The sequence below is a fragment of the Myotis daubentonii genome, chromosome 1 (assembly GCF_963259705.1).
Source record: "Myotis daubentonii chromosome 1, mMyoDau2.1, whole genome shotgun sequence".
In the NCBI taxonomy this organism is placed as follows: domain Eukaryota; kingdom Metazoa; phylum Chordata; class Mammalia; order Chiroptera; family Vespertilionidae; genus Myotis; species Myotis daubentonii.
Window position 1 is genome coordinate 119752973 of NC_081840.1, and position 19305 is coordinate 119772277.

The 19305-nt window shown below is 44.7% G+C and overlaps 1 protein-coding gene and 1 pseudogene across 1 annotated transcript in view; one reads left to right on the forward strand and one right to left on the reverse strand.

Moving 5' to 3' along the window:
• Window positions 1-19097, reverse strand: part of FANCM (FA complementation group M) — a 92052-nt gene extending 72955 nt beyond the window's left edge. Inside the window, exons 1-3 of the mRNA XM_059659093.1 lie at window positions 18498-19097; window positions 17874-18046; window positions 3340-3417 (exon numbers count right to left, since the gene is read on the reverse strand). Coding sequence (XP_059515076.1) covers window positions 3340-3417; window positions 17874-18046; window positions 18498-19014 — 768 coding nt within the window. The 5' untranslated portion in view covers window positions 19015-19097. The remainder of the gene's footprint in view (window positions 1-3339; window positions 3418-17873; window positions 18047-18497) is intronic.
• Window positions 17450-17796, forward strand: LOC132226551 (large ribosomal subunit protein eL33-like; annotated as a pseudogene).
• Window positions 19098-19305: the final 208 nt, after the last annotated feature.

The following is a 19305-nucleotide window of genomic DNA, read 5'->3' on the forward strand; positions in this document are numbered from 1 at the left end:
GCTCTGCCTCTGTATCTATTATTGTTCAAAAGTTTATAATGGTCTCTATTGTCCACGAATGAGTGAGATCATGTGGTATTTTTCCTTTATTGACTGGCTTATTTCACTTAGCATAATGCAAAAACTATAAAAGCTTAATGGGCTTAGTTTCAGACAAAAAATTCTCAAGGGCAAGAATCACATCTTAATCACCTTTGTATTATCAATACCTGGGCCTGAAAAGGTAGTTTACTACAGTTACAGAGGCTCCACATATATTTAAATCGAGAGTAAATTCATGACCACTTTATAAAAATGAGTAAGACTTTAATATTTTTACCCATTCATTCATTCCACAAATATCTGAGTAACTCCCACATGGCAGGTATTGAATTGGTAATAGAACTATAACCAAGATAGACATAACCCCTACATTCATGTAGCTACTATTTTAGTAGGCAAGGGGCAACAAATAAATGAATAAGCAAAAAAATGACAGATTATGATAAATATTAAGAAAATCACAAGATAGGGGAGCTGACTTTTGATGGCTTACAGTGGATCTTTCTGAAAAGATGACAATTAAGCAGAGACTTACAAGCTCAAGTCTCTACTAAAAATAAGCATAGCCCTAGCTAGTATGGTTCAGTGGATAGAGCGTCAGCCTACAGACTGAAGGGTCCTGGGTTCGATTCCGGTCAAGGGCACATGCCCGGGTTGCAGGCTCGATCCTCAGTAGGCGGTATGCTCGTGACAGCTGATCAATGAGTCTCTCTCATCATTGATGTTTCCCTCTCTCTCTTCCCTTCCTCTCTGAAATCAATAAAAATATATTAAAAATAAGCATATTTAAATAAAGTTGGGGGAGGATAAGAGATAGAACAGAAATTTCAAAAAATCATCAATAATAAAAAAAAAATCTACGGATAGGCAGAGCTTAAAATACCTTAGAAAGTGCCCAAAAGCCAATACAGAAAACCACTCAATTACTGAAATCAGAATGTCATGGATAGCCCTAGCTGGTTTGGCTCAGTGGATAGAAAGTTGGCCTACAGACCAAAGGGTCCTAGGTTTGATTCCAGTCAAGGGCACGTATCTTGGTTGCAGGCTCCTCCCCGGCCCCGCCCGGGCCAGGCCCTGGTGGGGATCTTGCAGGAGGCAACCAATCGACACATCGATGTTTCTCTCGGTTTTCCCTCTCTTTTCCACTCTCCTTAAAAAGCAATGAAGCCGAAACCGGTTTGGCTCAGTGGATAGAGCGTCGGCCTGCGGACTGAAGGGTCCCAGGTTCGATTCCAGTCAAGGGCATGTACCTGGGTTGCGGGCACATCCCCAGTGGGAGGTGTGCAGGAGGCAGCCGGTCGATGTTTCTCTCTCATCGATGTTTCTAACTCTCTATCTCTCTCCCTTCCTCTCTGTAAAAAATCAATAAAACATATTTAAAAAAAAAAAAAGCAATGAAAAAATATCCTTGGGTGAGGGTTAACAACAACAAGAAAAAACAACGAATGTCATGGATAGCACTCAAAATCTACATTTTTACCAACCTCCACTAAAAGAAGCCAGTCCTCCCTCGGGAAATTGTTGTTTCCATGGCTGAGACGGGGGAAAAAAACTAAATAAACATAAAATATCTTATACATTATTGATTTTTAGAGAGAGAGGAAGGGGGAGAAAGAGAAACATCAAAGTGTAGAATATCAATTGGCTGCCTTCTGCACTTCCCTACAGGGTATATGCCCTGACCGGGAATCGAACCAGCAACCTTTTGGTGCACCTGTCTACACCCAACTAATTGAGCCACACCAGCCAGGGCTGACCATAAAATATCTTGATGCCAGAAACTTAGAAAATTTTGTGGGGTTTTTTTTTAAGTGCTTTCTAATGGACACAGGAGCCACCTCAAGGCAGTCCCAATGTTTAAAACTGGAACAATCTGAACAAGAAAATTAATGATAGTATTGCATTATAGCCCATAAAAAAATCCATTAGTCCATATTGATATAAAGAACTGAGTTAATAAATAAATGGGAGAAAAGACAGCTCTTCATTACAAAAGACTACGAATTCAAATTAACAAATGTAAAAGAAATGAGGGAAAGAAGAAGCAATGATTAGGCAAACACCACTGAAATAATCGCTGTAGGCAAGAACCATCATTGGATGCTAAAACTGAATATTTACATAGTCTCAAAATATCTCCCCCAACACATACTTATTAGTTACAAAAGGAAAAACAATACAGTCTATCCTCTGGGAATATATACCTGTGAATTCTGCATCCACGGATCAAAAAAGAAATGTTACATTGTTGCTAAAATGGACTATGGAGTTAGGCCTAAAATGACTGCATCTGTACTGAACATGTACACTTTTTCTTCTTGTCATTAGTCCCTAAACTATACAGGTATAACAACTATTTACATAGCACTTACATAGCATTTAGTTATTATAACTAATCCACAGATGATGTAAAGTATACAAGAGGATGTGCATAGATTATATGAGCATCTGTGATTTTGGTATCCATAGGGTCCTGGAACCCAATTCCCTGAGGATACCAAGGGACAACTGTAATTTTACAATGGAGAAATTGGAACGTCATCTTAACCAAATCAGGATTAACAGCACCAGCAATAAAACAAATCAGCATCATATATTCTCAGATACATGAGAAAGATATCCCTTCTGGGGTATCCTTGCCAAAAATGCCTAACCTCACTCCAATCATGAGAAAATATCAACCAAACCTAAATTGAGGGATATTCTACAAAATAACAGGACCCACTCTTCAAAAGCATCGTGAAAAACAAGCAAAGATCATGGAAGACAAAAAAGACTGAGGAACTGTCACAGATGACAGTCAAAGGAGACACGATAACTAAATACAATGGGGATCCTGAATTGGACCCTGGAACAAAAAAGGACACTGGTTGAAAAACTGGCAAATTCAATAAGGTCTGCAGATTAGTTACTAGTGCTGTACCGTTAATTTCCTGATTTTGGTAATTTTACAACGGTCATATAATACATTAACAGTAGGGGAAGATGAGCAAAGGATACACAGAGACTTCACATTTTGCAAATATTCTAAAGTTACAGTATTTCAAAATAAAACTTCTTTAGAAGACTGAAAACAGTAACAATTTAACAAATGGCTTTAGGTGATTCTTATGCACACTGAAGTCTGAAAACGACTAATGTAGAAAAACTTCTACAAGCAGAAGAAAAGAGAGGCATGTTATAGGAATATTGTAGTCCTAATGTCAAATTAAATACTAGAATGGAAAACTGATGTGGCCACATACAAAAGTTCTTATTTTCATAAATTTTAATAAATGAAAAGACATTTTTACTTACCTTTATATCACTACCTGGTGTGGCACTAAGAGCCAAGATTCTAAAGTGATTTGTATATTTGATTAGTTCTCTTACAACCTTAAAAAAAAAAAAATCTCTTTAATTTCATCATCCAGTACAAAAACAATAATGATTCTGTTAAATAAACCATTATATATTACATTATCATTATTTCTTTATTCAGAGTACTGATGGTCTAGTGCAGTGGTCAACAAACTCATTAGTCAACAGAGCCAAATATCAACAGTACAACAATTAAAATTTCTTCTGAGAGCCAAATTTTTTAAACTTAAAGTATATAGGTAGGTACATTGTTATTAACTTAATTAGGGTACTCCTAAGGCTTAGGGAGAGCCACACTCAAGGGGCCAAAGAGCCGCATGTGGCTCGCGAGCTGCAGTTTGCCAACCACGGGTCTAGTGGATGGAACTATCATTAGTCATATTATCCAAAGAGCAATTTAGGTTATACTCCACACCAATCAAACCTTTAGAGTTTCTTCTATACATAAAGCTATCACATCAAGGCCTAATACACTAGCAAATGGAAGAAAAGAGAGCCCATTGTCCATTGCTTGGACCACAGTCTAGCCTTGCAGCTATATTCATATGCACACTTACCAGATTAATGTAAATCATAACATAAAATGAAAAAAATTGTTCTAGGATTTCTAAGAAGTTAGACTGTATATGGAAGGCTCACAATTTTTAAATTAAATTTATTTATAAAAGAATAAACTGCCCTAGCAGGTTTGGCTCAATGCTTAGAGCGTTGTTTGGTACACCAAAATGTAGGTTCAATTCCCAGTTGGGGTTCGTACAGGAGGCAGCTGGTTAATGGTTCTCTCTTGCATCATTGTTTCGCTCTTTCTCCCTCTCTCTAAAAATCTTTGGTGAGGAATAATTAAAATAATAATAAGGCTAATTTGAGGTAATTGTAAAAATCGAACTTTCCTTTTAAATCCTAAAACATTTTCTCAGTGGCATCAAAGCATCATTCTAAACTCTGCAGTTTAAATTCAATATCACTTCTGGTATGATTATTACTAGATAATTTGTCAGAATCCCACATTCCCATTCACACTAGTACTCAATACCAGGAGGAAGGACCCCTATACTCAGTTGCAGAAATAGCTCTAAGAGTTCCACAATAGCTCTGGAAAGAGTAAAATTAGATTATCTAAAAAATACTCTATTTCAACCTATGTCAAGGATTAATTCAATAAGACTTACACTGAATCTTGATTAATACTCAAAAAACATTACTTCTGTAGGGTTTTTTTATATTTTTAAATATATTTTATTGATTTTTTTACAGAGAGGAAGGGAGAGGGATAGAGAGTTAGAAACATCAATGAGAGAGAAACATCCATCAGCTGGCTCCTGCACACTCCCTACTGGGGATGTGCCCGCAACCAAAGTACATGCCCCTTGACTGGAATTGAACCTGGGACCCTTCAGTCCGCAGGCTGATGCTCTATCTACTGAGGCAAACTGGTTAGGGCTGGAGAATTTTTTTTTTAATGATACAGAATGCATATACAGATACAGAGTAATACTTAATGAAAACTTAAATAGAATTGTTCTAATTAAAACCTGAGATAAGGAAGAAAGAGAAGAAAAAGAAATAAAATAAAAATAAATAAAATCTGATTTAATACATGACTTTACTCCAGGAGGAATTCTCAAGCATTTGCCGAAAAGGAAATGGCATTATGTTTGTAACTCTGGACTTTCTAGGAGCAACATTCTTCATTGAGCTGATGTGCCTGTTAGAACCTATATCTGAAATATTCAACATAGCATAAACTCTCAGGGCTGTTGGGTATTAATGAAGTCCATGCAATGTCTCATTGAACTCAATAAAAGCATACACCTTGTAGTTTAAAAAAGAAATCACCTAATGCCTAGAAATTGTTTTTAAATAAATGAATTGGAGGAGAGAAACCAAGATGGCAGCATAGGTAAACACCAGAAATCGCTGCCTCACACAACCACTTCAAAATACAACTAAAAGACAGAATGGGGAGAGAAACCAAGATGGCGGCATAGGTAAACACCGGAGTTTGCTGCCTCGAACAACCACTTCAAAAATACAACTAAAAGACGGAACGGACATCATCCAGAACCACAGGAAGGCTGGCTGAGTGGAAGTTCTACAACTAGGAGGAAAGAGAAAAGCATACCGATACTCAGAGGAGGCACAGTGCTGAAGTAAAATACTAAGGTGCGGAGCGTCTGGAGGCTGAGGGCGTGGTTGTTGTTTTCAATTGGGAGGGAGTCTCAGACTCTGAGCTCCAGTTCCGGGCGAGTCTCTAGGGACCCAGACTCATACGGGAGAAGCGGGACTGTCTGGCATCACTCAGAACCCTAGGGCAGCTTTCTCTCAGAGGGGCTTGCAGCGATTACTGCGACACTGAGAAGCAGAGCCTCTGAGGGCAAGACTGAGAGCAGCCATAAATGCTAACCCCGCCCTGTTGATCCCCTGGGACCCACCCCGCCCAAGCCCTGCAGGGAGACTTTTGCTGGATAGCCTCAGTCAAAGGCTAGATTAGCACCTCCCTAGAGATCCAGGAGCCAGGAAGCCCAGAGGTCAAAGTGGGACCATCCAGTTTGCAGCTCCTTGGAACCATAAAAGACACACTCAGGGGGCAGACTCAGTGAGCACCAAAGCCCCATCGAAGCAAGTCTAGCCCCAGAGGGGTGTCTCCAGCACAGAAGTTCTCCCACTACAGACACAGCTGATTCTCACAGCCAATTGGCCTGGAGGGCAATTCCTCACAGTGATAACTACAACAATCAAGGCTGAATTACAACAAGACTGTGCACAAAGCCCACAAGGGGGTGCACCAAGAATGTCTACCTCAGGTAATTGGAACACTTAGCTCAGAAAGGCAATCTATCGACACAGCAAAGCATAAAAAATGCCGAGACAAAGAAACAGGACACAAATGACAGAATTGGAGGAAAGAAAACTGCTGGATATAGAGTTCAAAACCACACCTTTAAGGTCTATAAAGAACTGTCTAGAAGCCGCCGATAAATTTAATAAGGCCCTCGAAAAGACTGGTGAGACCGCGGATAAATGTAGTGAGATCCTCAAGAAATCTAATGAGACCCTTGATGTTGTGATAAAGGACTAACTAGAAATCAAAAATACACTGACTGAAATAAAGAACATTATACAGGCTCCCAAGAGCAGATGAGAGGATCACAAGAATCAAGTCAAAATTTTGAAATAGGAAGAAGCAAAAAACACCCAACCAGAAGAGCAAAATGAAAAAAACAATCCAAAAATACGAAGATAGTGTAAGGAGCCTCTGGGACAGCTTCAAGGGTACCAACATCCGAATTATAGGGGTGCCAGAAGATGAGAGAGAGCAAGATATTGAAAACCTCTTTGAATAAATAATGACAGAAAACGTCCCCTACCTGGTGAAAGAAATAGACTTACAAGTCCAGGAAGCGCAGAGAACCCCAAACAAAAGGAATCCAAAGAGGACCACACCAAGACACATCATAATTAAAATGCCAAGAGCAAAAGACAAAGAGAGAATCTTAAAAGCAGCAAGAGAAAGAAACTCAGTTACCTACAAGGGAATACCCATACGACTGTCAGCTGATTTCTCAACAGAAACTTTGCAGGCCAGAAGGGAGTGTCAAGAAATATTCAAAGTGATGAATGCCAAGAACCTACAACCAAGATTACTGTATCCAGCAAAGCTATCATTCAGAATTGAAGGTCAGATAAAGAGCTTCACAGATAAGGAAAAGCTAAAGGAGTTCATCACCACCAAACCAGTATTATATGAAATGCTGAAAGGTATCCTTTAAGAAGAGGAAGAAGAAAAAGGTAAAGATACAAATTATGAACAACAAACACACATCTATCAACAAGTGAATCTAAAAATCAAGGGAATAAATAATCTGATGAACAGTATGAACTGGTGATTATAATAGAATCAGGGACATAGAAAGGGAATGGACTGACTATTCTTGGGGGGGGGGGGGGGGGGAGAGATTGAACAATAATCGTGGACCTATGGATGAGGACAGTGGGTGGGGAGTGAGGGCGGAGGGTGGGGTGGGAACTGGGTGGAGGGGAGTTATGGGGGGAAAAAAGAGGAACAAATGTAATAATCTGAACAATAAAGATTTAATTAAAAAAAAAAGAAAAGACAGAATGGACATCATCCAGAACCACAAGAAGGCTGGTTGAGTGGAAATTCTACAACTGGAAGGAAAGAGAAAAGCACATTGAGACTCAGAGAAGGTGCGGAAGTAAAGTGCAGAGGTACGGAGGCACACGTGGAAAGGGCTGGCAACTGAGGACACGATTGTCTTTTTCAATCAGGAGGGAGTCTTAAGCTCTTGACTGCTCTGAACTCCAGTTCCCGGAGAGTCTCTGGGGACACAGACTCATATGGGAAGGAACTGGACTGTCTGGCATCGGTCAGAACTCGAGGGCTGCTTTCTCTCAGAGGTGCTTGCGGCGATTACCAAGACACTGATACGAGGGGCCTCTTAGGGTAGGTCTGAGGAGCAGCCATAGCTGTTTGCTCAGCCCTGTTGATTCCCTGAGACCCCACCCCACACAAGCTGTGCACAGAGGCTTTTGCATATGAAAGGCCTGGCCCTTTGCAATCTGAAAATTACCTAACAAACTGCAGCTGGGTCAGAGAGACCCAGAACTTCCAAAAGAAGGCCCAAGGCCCCACAGCAGCTTGCATTGCTTCACAGCTGGGCCTCATCTGGGCACCTCCAAATCCCAAACAAAGAAGAGGAATCTGCAGATCTCTCCATAGATCCTGCTGGGTAGCCTCAGGCAGAAGATAAATTAGCTTCTCCTTAGAGATCCAAGAGCGAGTGTACCCAGTGGTCAGAGTGGGACCATTCAGATTACAACTCCTCAGATCCATAAGGGACACACTCAGGGGGCAGACTCAGTGAGCACCAAAGCCCCACTGAAGCAAGTCTTGCCCCAGAAGGGTGTCTCTAGCACAGAAGTTCTCCCACTGTAGACACAGCTGATTCTCACCACAACCAATTGGCCTGGAGGTCAATCCTCCCAGTGATACCTACAACAATCAAGGCTTAACTACAACAAGACTGTGCACGAAGCCCACAAAGGGGTGCACCAAGAGTGTCCACCTCAGGTAATTGAGGAGGCTGAGCCACTGGGCCCTATAGGACACCTAGCACAGAAAGCCACTCTATCAACACAGGGAAGCATAAAAAATGTGGAGACAAAGAAACAGGTCACAAATGACAGAAATGGAGGAAAGCAAACTACTGGATAAAGAGTTCAAAACCACACTTATAAGGTTTTTAAGGAATTTTCTAGAAACTGCCAATAAATTTTGTAAGATCCTCAATAAGTCTAGTGAGACCGCCTTTAAATTTAGTGAGAGCCTCAAGAAATCTAGTGAGACACTCGAGGATATGAAAAAGGACCAACTAGAAATTAAGCATACACTGACTGAAATAAAGAATATTATACAGAGTTCCAACAGCAGACTAGAGGATCGCAAGAATCAAGTCAAAGATTTGAAATACGAAGAAGCATAAATCACCCAACTGGAAAAACAAAAAGAAAAAGAATCCAAAAATATGAAGATACTGTAAGGACCCTCTGGGACAACTTCAAGCGTATCAACATCCGAATTATGGGGGTGCCAGAAGAAGAGAGAGAGCAAGATATTGAAAACCTATTTGAAGAAATAATGACAGAAAACGTCCCCTACCTGATGAAAGAAATAGACTTACAAGTCCAGGAAGCGCAGAGAACACCAAACAAAAGGAATCCAAAGAGGACCACACCAAGACACATCATAATTAAAATGCCAAGAGCAAAAGACAAAGAATCTTAAAAGCAGCAAGAGAAAAACAGTCAGTTACCTACAAGGGAGTACCCATACGACTGTCAGCTGATTTCTCAACAGAAACTATGCAGGCCATAAGGGAGTGACAAGAAATATTCAAAGTGATGAATAGCAAGAACCTACAACCAAGATTACTTTACCCAGCAAATCTAACATTCAGAATAGAAGGTCAGATAAAGAGCTTCACAGATAAGAAAAAGCTAAAGGACTGAAGACACAGCTGACTCTCATAGCCAGTTAGCCTGGAGGTCAAATCACCCCCGGTATTGCCGACCGACAACAATCAAGGCTTAACTACAACAAGGCTGCGCACAAAGACCACTAGGGGGTGCACCAAGAAAAGATAAAAAAATGTGGAGACAAAGAAACAGGACGCAAATGTCAGAAATGGAAGATATAGAGCTCAAAACCACACTTTTAAGGTCTCTCAAGAACTGTTTAGAAGCTGCCGATAAACTTAGTAAGGCCCTCGAAAAGACTGGTGAGACCGCCGATAAATGTAGTGAGATCCTCAAGAAATCTAATGAGACCCTTGATGTTGTGATAAAGAACCAACTAGAAATTAAGCATACACTGACTGAAATAAAGAATATTGTAGAGACACCCAACAGCAGACCAGAGGAGCGCAAAAATCAAGTCAAAGATTCGAAATGCGAAGAAGCAAAAAACACGCAACTGGAAAAGCAAAATGAAAAAAGAATCCGAAAATACGAAGATAGTGTAAGGAGCCTCTGGGATAGCTTCAAGCGTACCAACATCAGAATTATAGGGGTGCCAGAAGATGAGAGAGAGCAAGATATTGAAAACCTATTTGAAGAAATAATGACAGAAAACGTCCCCCACCTGGTGAAAGAAATAGACTTACAAGTCCAGGAAGCGCAGAGAACACCAAACAAAAGGAATCCAAAGAGGACCACACCAAAACACATCATAATTAAAATGCCAAGGGCGAAAGACAAAGAGAGAATCTTAAAAGCAGCAAGAGAAAGAAACTCAGTTACCTACAAGGGAGTATCCATACGACTGTCAGCTGATTTCTCAACAGAAACTTTGCAGGCCAGAAGGGAGTGGCAAGAATATTCAGGCGGCATAGGTTAACGCCGGAGTTTGCTGCTTTGAACAACTACTTCAAAAGTGAAACCAAAAAACGGAAGGGACATCACCCAGAACCACAGGAACGCTGGCTGAGTGGAAGTCCTACAACTAGGAGGAAAGAGAAACGCATACAGACACTCAGAGGAGGCGCAGTGCTGAAGTCAAATTCTGAGGTGCGGAGTGCGCGGAGCGGGCTGGTGGCGGAGGGCGCGGTTGGCGTTTTCAATCGGGAGGGAGTCGCAGACTCTGAGCACCAGATCCAGGCGAGTCTTTAGGGACCCAGACTCAAACGGCAGAAGCGGGTCTGTCTGGCTTCGGTCAGAGCGAGTGCAGCTTTCTCTCCGAGCTTTGCAGCGGGTGCTGGGACTCAGAGAGGCAGACCCCCTGGGGACAGGACTGAGAGCCGCCATAACTGCTCTCTCCGGCCCACCCTGTTGATCCTGTTCGACCCGCCCCGCCCAAGCCCTGCGCAGAGGCATTTGCCGGATAGCCTCAGGCAAAGGCTAGATTAGCACCTCCCTAGAGGACAGAAGCTCTCTCACTACTGACACAGCTGATTCTCATAGCCACTTGGCCTGGAGGTCAAACCCTCCCTGGAATTAGCTACAACAATCAAGATTTATCTATAAGACTGCGAACAAAGACCACTAGGGGGTGCACCAAGGAAGCATAACAAAATGCGGAGACAAAGAAACAGGACAAAATTGTCAATGGAAGAAATAGAGTTCAGAACCACACTTTTAAGGTCTCTCAAGAACTGTTTAGAAGCTGTCGATAAACTTAATGAGCTCTACACAAAAACTAATAAGACCCTCGATCTTATATTGGGGAACCAACTAGAAATTAAGCATACACGGACTGAAATAACGAACATTATACAGATGCCCGACAGCAGACCAGAGGAGCGCAAGAATCAAGTCAATGATTTGAAATGCGAGGAAGCAAAAAACATCCAACCGGAAAAGCAAAATGAAAAAAGAATCCAAAAATGCGAGGACAGTGTAAGGAGCCTCTGGGACAGCTTCAAGCGTACCAACATCAGAATTATAGGGGTGCCAGAAGATGAGAGAGAGCAAGATATTGAAAACCTATTTGAAGAAATAATGACAGAAAACTTCCCCCACCTGGTGAAAGAAATGGACTTACAGGTCCAAGAAGCGCGAAGAACCCCAAACAAAAGGAATCCAAAGAGGACCACACCAAGACACATCATCATTAAAATGCCAAGAGCAAAAGATAAAGAGAGAATCTTAAAAACAGCAAGAGAAAGAAACTCAGTTACCTACAAGGGAATACCCATACGACTGTCAGCTGATTTCTCAACAGAAACTTTGCAGGCCAGAAGGGAGTGGCAAGAAATATTCAAAGTGATGAATACCAAGAACCTACAACCAAGATTACTTTATCCAGCAAAGCTATCATTCAGAATTGAAGGTCAGATAAAGAGCTTCACAGATAAGGAAAAGCTAAAGGAGTTCATCACCACCAAACCAGGATTATATGAAATGCTGAAAGGTATCCTTTAAGAAGAGGAAGAAGAAAAAGGTAAAGATACAAATTATGAACAACAAATACACATCTATCAACAAGTGAATCTAAAAATCAAGTGAATAAATAATCTGATGAACAGAATAAACTGGTGAATATAATAGAATCAGGGGCATAGAAAGGGAGTGGACTGACTATTCTTGGGGGGGAAAGGGGTGTGGGGGGTGTGGACAAAAATCGTACACCTATGGATGAGGACAGTGGGGGGCGGGGGGTAAGGGCAGAGGGTGTGGTGGGAACTGGGTGGAGGGGAGCTATGGGGGGGAAAAAGAAGAACAACTGTAATAATCTGAACAATAAAGATTTAATTTTAAAAAAATAAATGAATTAGAGGTGCTAAATATAAGCTAAGTCTACAAAATCAATGTCATAGTTAGAATAAAATTTTGTACATGCCCCTTTTGAGCAGAGACCTTAACACATTTGGGTATTAATTTAATGTGGAAAAATACAAATCAATAAAAAATATATCCATTTCCTGGCTAAGATCAACTATAAGAAAGATGAGCCCAGCTGGTGTGGCTCAGTGGTTGAGCATCAACCTATGAACCAGGATATCTCAGTTGAATTCCTGGTCAGGGCACATGCCAGGGGTATGCAGGAGGCAGCCGATTAATGATTCTTGGTATTGATGTTTCTCCTTCTCTTTCCCTTCCTCTCTAAAATCAATAAAAATAATTTTTTAAAAATATGACAATTCTCCAAAAGTTAATACAGATATAGAATACAATAACACTTAAAAAGTCCCCAGTGAGCGAGTGGTTAGAGTGTCAGCCAGCAGACTGAAGGATGGCTGATTCAATTCCTAGTCAAGGTATGTACCTGAGTTGCAGGTTCAATGATTGATCCCCAGCCAGGCCAGGTGTGTGTGGGAGGCAACTAATCAATGTGTCTCTTTCACATCAATGTTTCTCTCGTTCTCCCTCCTAGCTCGCTCTCCTCTCCCCGCCCACACACACCTCTCTTCCACTTGCTCTAAAATTAATGGAAAAAATATCCTTGGGAGAGGATTAACAACAAAGAAACTACTTTACAAATTCACAAACTGCCTGGGTATACCCCAGTGGTTGAGCATTCATCTATGAACCGGGAGGTCACGATTGGATTCCTGCTCAGGGCACATGCCCAGGTTGCGGGCTTGATCCCCAGAAAAAAGCGTGCAGGGGGCAGCTGATAAATGGTTCTCTGTCATCATTGATGTTTCTCTGTCTTTCTCCCTCTTCCTTCCTCTCTGAAATCAATAAAAATATATTAAAAAACACACACACACAAAAAGCAAATTCACTGACAATGAAATGTATATCTTTGCACTAAATGCAATCAACATTCCCTTCTATCCTTACGTGATACTCTCTCCCTAGTATCACCAGCTATTACATATTTACCTACCTATCACATATATGCTGATTTCCAAATCTGTTACCTCCAGCTCAGAACTCTCCAGTGAGAACACTTCTATCACCTACTGCATATCTACAGCTAGATTATTCACAGACATCTTAAACTCAACAATCTAAAACTGTACTATCTTTCCTGTTTTTCCATAATACCCCAAATCTTCCTGCTTCCGGAACTCCTCATCTTGACTGGTAACACCAATATCCCCCCAATCTTCTAAGTCAGATACCTGGAAGTCATCCTACATTCCTCATACCCCTCATTTCAAACCCTACCTTTAGCCTTCTCTCACCTAATCTTTTTAAAATCTTAAGTATCTTCCAGCTAAACATTTTTCAACGAGTGTCAACCTCCTACATCTCCTGTGGCCTACAAAAAAGATTCAAATTGCTAAGCATAAAATACAAATGCCTTCATGACCTGGCCCTTAAGTACCTCATCAGCTATAGACCACCTCTTCACCTTTGTACTTTATATTCTTACTAGTGGCTGGGTACACGGATTCGTGCACATTGAGAGGAAATTAATTAGAAGAAATATTTTAACATCCCTATTCGCCCTTTCATTGAAATAGAAGTGTCAACCAAATTCACAATTGACAATGACAGATCGAAACACACATGTGCAATTGGCGCCAGTGACCGGTGCCAGTGAGAGCTTTATATGTATTGTGCATGCTTGAGTCAACGTTTATTTTTAAATTGCCAGTGCACATCATATGTACTGGCCAGTCAGTCGGTTGGTCAGACAGACGTACAATTGGTCACTTAGCCTTTTATATATACAGACTAGAGGCCCGGTGCACAAAAATTTGTGCACTCGTGTGGGAGGGGGGTCCCTCAGCCCTGCCTGTGCCCTCTCACAGTCTGGGACCCCTCAGGAGATAACGACCTGCTGGTTTAGGCCTGCTCCCAGGCGGCAGAGGGTAGGCCCAATCCTTAGGTGCAGCCCCTGGTCAGGCTCAGAGCAGGGCCGAATGGGGAGTTGGGGCGCCACCCCCTGTCATGCACAGAGCAGAGCAGTTCGGGAGGTTGCGATGCCACCCTCAGGGACGCTCAGGGTAGGGCCGATTGGGGGGTTGGGGCACCGCCCCCTGTCACACTCAAGGCAGGGTTGATGGGAAGGTTGTGGCGCCACCGCCTGTCACGCATAGAGCAGGGCCCATCAGGGGGTTGGGGCAATGCCCACTGTCACACACAGAGCAGGGCGGATCAGAGGGTTGGGGCGCCGCCCTCTATCACCCACAGAGCAGGGCCGATCAGGGGGTTGGGGCGCTGCCACTGTCACACTCAGGTCAGGGCCGATGGGGAGGTTATGGCTCTACCCCATCACACACAGAGCAGGGCCTGTGGAGGGGGGGTTGGGGCGCCGCCCCCTATCACCCACAGAGCAGGGCCGATCAGGGGGTTGGGGCACCGCCACTCTCACACTCAGGGCAGAGCCGATGGGGAGATTATGGCTCTACCCCGTCACACACAGAGCAGGGCCCATAGGGGTGGGGGGGTTGGGGCGCTGCACCCTGTCACACACAGAGCAGGGCCGATCAGGGGGTTGGGGTGCCGCACCCTGTCACACACAGAGCCGCAGGGCGATCAGGGGGTTTGGGCGCTGCCCCGTCACACTGATCCCAGTGCCGGGAGGCCTCTCAGCTCAGCTGATCCCGGTGCTGGGAGGCATATTACCCTTTTACTATATAGGGTAGAGGCCTGGTGCATGGGTGGGGGCCGGCTGGTTTGCCCTGAAGGGCGTCCTGGATCAGGGTGGGGGTCCCACTGGGGTGCCTGGCCAGCCTGGGTGAGGGGATGATGGCTGTTTGCAGCTGGTCACACACCCTTCAGGATGGGGGGGGGGTCCCCACTGGGGTGCCTGGCCAGCCTGGGTGAGGGGATGATGGCTGTTTGCAGCTGGTCACACACCCTTCAGGGTGAGGGTCCCCACTGGGGTGCCTGGCCAGTCTGGGTGAGGGGCCGAGGGCTGTTTTCAGGCTGGTGGGTGACTGAACCTCCCAATCGCTCCTTTTTTTCTTTTTTTATTCTGGGCCAGCTTTAGCTCTGAGGCTTGGCTCCAGCTCTTAGGCCTCCGCTGCTGAAAGCAGGTATCTGGTTTGTTTAGGTTCTATAATCAAAACACTGTATCAACTCCAGCTCTGAGATCCTGACGGGCTGAAAGCAGGTTTCTGGGGGTTTTTTTAGCTTCTATATTTGTAACAATGTTTCAAACTGCAGGCTCAGAGGCCTGCAAGGCAGGCGGGGAACATTGGAGTCCTCCGTCACTGAAGCAAGCAAGCCTCATGTTAACTTCAAGCTGCCTGGCTGCTGGCCACCATCTTGGCTGGCAGTTAATTTGCATATCTCGCTGATTAGCCAATGGGAAGGGTAGCGGACATACGCTAATTACCATGTTTCTCTTTTATTAGATAGGACTAGAGAGCCAGTGCACGCATTTGTGCACTTGGGGGGTGGGGGGTCCGTCAGCCTGGCCTGTGCCCTTTCACAGTCCAGGAACCCTCAGGGGATGTCTGACAGCTTAGGCCCACTCCCCAAAGAGTGCGGGCCTCAGCCGCAGTAAGACATCCTTAGCGTTGCTGCAGAGGCAGGTCTCTGTAGTCACTAGCCACCAGCCTGGCTTGTGACTGAGCAGTGCTCCCACAGAGCACACTGACCACCAGGAGGCAGCTCCTGCATTGAGCATCTGGCCCCTGGTGATCAGTGCATGCCATAGTGACCAGTCATTCCTCTGTTTGATCAATTTGCATATTACCCTTTTATTATATAGGATTGCCAGTGTGCATCATATGTACTGGCTGATCAGTCAGACGGATGGATGGTTGGTTGCTTAGCCTTTATATCCTATATAATAAAAAGGTAATGTGCAAATTGACCATAACACCCTCACAATATGGCTGCCTACAACCAGGCCAGCAGGGAGGACAGTTGAGGGCAACCAGGCCGGCAGGGAGGTTAGTGAGGGATGACCAAATGACTGAACAAGCAGGCTGCGTGATGCAACCAGGCCGGCAGGGGGGTTAGTGAGGGGTGACCAAACAACTGAACAGCAGGCTGCATGGGGTGACCAGGCCAGTGGAAGGGCCGTGAGGGACAACCAGGCTGGCGGGGGGGGGGGGGGGGGGCGCGTTGAGGACAACCAGGCCGGCAAGGGGGTGAGAGACAACCAAACGACTGAACAGCAGGCTGCATGGGACGACCAGGCTGGCAGGGGGATTAGTGAGGGACAACCAAACAATTGAACAAGCCGGCTGCGTGGGGCGACTAGGCTGGCAAGGGGGGCAGTTGGGGGTGACCAGGCCTGTGGAGTCGGGGGGGGGGGGGCAGTAAGAGGCGATCAGGCTGGCAGGGAGGCAGTTAGGGGCAACCAGGCCGGCAGAGGGGAGCAGTTGAGGGAGACCAGGCCGGCAGGGGGGGCAGTAAGAGGCGACCAGGCCGGCAGGGGGGCAGCTAGGGGCAACCAGGCTAGCAGGGGCGTGCAGTTGGGGGCGGCCAGACAGGCAGGCAGGTGAGCGATTAGGAGCCAGTAGTCCTGGATTGCGAGAGGGATGTCCCTTCAGGGGACAGGAGAGGGTGCAACTGGGCTGAGGGGACTCCCCCCCTCCACCCCCCCACACAAATTTCGTGCACCGGGCCTCTAGTATATAGATAATACTTAACTGGAAGGCACTATAAGTATGTTGCATACATTTTGTCATTTAATCCTTCGAAACAACCTTAATGTTTAAGTATTATTTTACCTACCTGCCAAGGAATGACACTGCATACCCACTACCAATTTCTGGATTATCTTAGTTACAAAACCTCAGCGAGACCCTACTATGAATCACTGCCTCAATGATGACTAGGCTCTTGTCATCTGCATCAGACACTAATGGCCTTGTTAAGCATTAAGGAAAAAAAACTACAGCAGAGATACTGATTTGAATGGCTAGAGAATAGTATTTCCTATCACTGTCCTGAGATAATAGATAAGGCTTTTCATAATAACATCACAACCAATAACTTCCATCATTAACAGTTATTCCCCAAAATGCTCTTTAACAATTTTTACACTAAAAAATACTTTTAGCTTTTTCCACCATCTTGGACCCTGTGAAGGCCTGCTGGGAACAGGACTTCTAAAAGACAAATATGTCTGGAAGACTGTGGTCTTTGAAGGAATATTGTTTTGAAGGATTATATGACAAAACGTATGCAAGGAAAGGCCATTTTTGCAGGCTATAATGGGGGGAGGTCTCAGGAACAAGAGGGGGCACACAACTCTTCTTAAAATTGAAGGTGTTTATGCTTGAGATGAAACAATTCTATCTAAGCAGGAGAAGTGTACAAAGCAAAGAACAACACAGTGACTGCTGGTAGCAAACCGAACAAAACCAGAGTAATCTGGGGAAAGGTAACTCGTGCTCATGGAAACTGTGGCACGGTTTGTCCTTAACTGCAAAGCCATATTCCTGCTAAGGCTATAATGGGACACAGAATATAACTGGACACAGAATCCATGTAATGCTGTTCCCCCCAAGGATTTAAGCTTACTGAAAAGTAAATAAATAAAATGCATTTCCCAAAAAAAAAAAAATACCCCAAACTTTGAAACAAAATATTACCTGGCAATAAGCATAGTTTCCAAGAGCTTTATGAGCTTCATCAATAACCAGACACTTTATTTCAGCAGCAGGACAAGCTCCTCTAGAAAGATCATTTACCATGACTTGAGGTGTGAGAAAAATGACTCTCCTACTGTGCCATATTTCCTTCCTGGTGAAAGCTTGAGTAGATCCTGTAAATAAAAGTGACACTGGGTAACCGATGAGGCACATATACACAATTAATAGCTTCAAAATACTCTTGACAAGCTAGGAGGGTTCTCTGAAGACTGAATAAAGCAATTCTATTCATTGTCGCTGGACCTGCTACAAGTATCGGCATACTTCAGAGACATTGCGGGTTCAGTTCTAGGCAGCCACAAGAAAGCAAGTGTTAATCTTTCAGCTGGTGGAGGCTCTTGCCTTCAATTTGTAAAAACTGCAACATCTGTGAAGCCCAAAGCTAAGCGCAATTAAAACGACGGGTGCCTGTAGGTGAGGTTTTAAGGGAGAGGATGCCAGATAAACACATGATCTGGGGGCCATTCCACTTGGGTCAGGAACTTCCTTAGCTCCATGGCCACCGGAACAGGTACTGTGCCCTACCAAGCTCAATTTCAAATTAGCCCGTTCTTTCTGAAATACCTGTCATTTCGGCCATGTGGGACTGCGGGATACCCATCACGCGGTAGCAAGCCTCGATCTGCTGTGTCACCAAAGGTTTCGTGGGGGCCATGAAGACCACCTTGCCCGATGGGAACCAGCGGTAGAAATTGTACATGACCACGGCGGCAATAAAGGTCTTGCCCAACCCCGTGGGCAGACACACCAGCGTGTTGCAGAACAGGGCGGCCCGGGCGATGTGCAGCTGGTAGTCGCGCACCGGGCAATTAGTAGGGTAAACCCACAGCGCGCCCGCTGAGGCGCAGAACCCGCCATTCTCTAGATTCAGCTGCCGCTCGGCCTCGTACACCGCGACCAGCAACACATCATCGTCCGACTCCGGCTGTGCGTCGGCAGCCTCCGCGGCGGCAGGAGAACGCGCCCGGGAGGTGCCGGGGCTCTGAGGCCGCTCGGTTCCGGAGCTGCAGCTCGGAGACCCGGCGGATCGGGAGAGGCTAGGGCCCCACGTCTGGAAAAGCGTTCTCTGCCGGCCGCTCATTAGGCCCACGGCCCCCAAAGGCTTCTCCCGGGCTCCGGCCGAACCGCTACGGGTCGACCTCCAACTGTTACTTCCGCACCGAACAGTGGGACGCGGGGCGGGGCCGAGGCCAGCTTACCCAGTTGAAAATGCCGCCACTGAGAGTGCGTTGGGGAGATGATTGGCTGGCTTCCCGGAAACCGGCGCAGCCAGTGGGGGAGGCGTGCGCATTGTTTTGGAGTTACTTTAAATTTGGTCCCCTTTTTAGTTTTCCTATAAACTCTGAATTTCAGTTCCTTCTCCAATGACTAG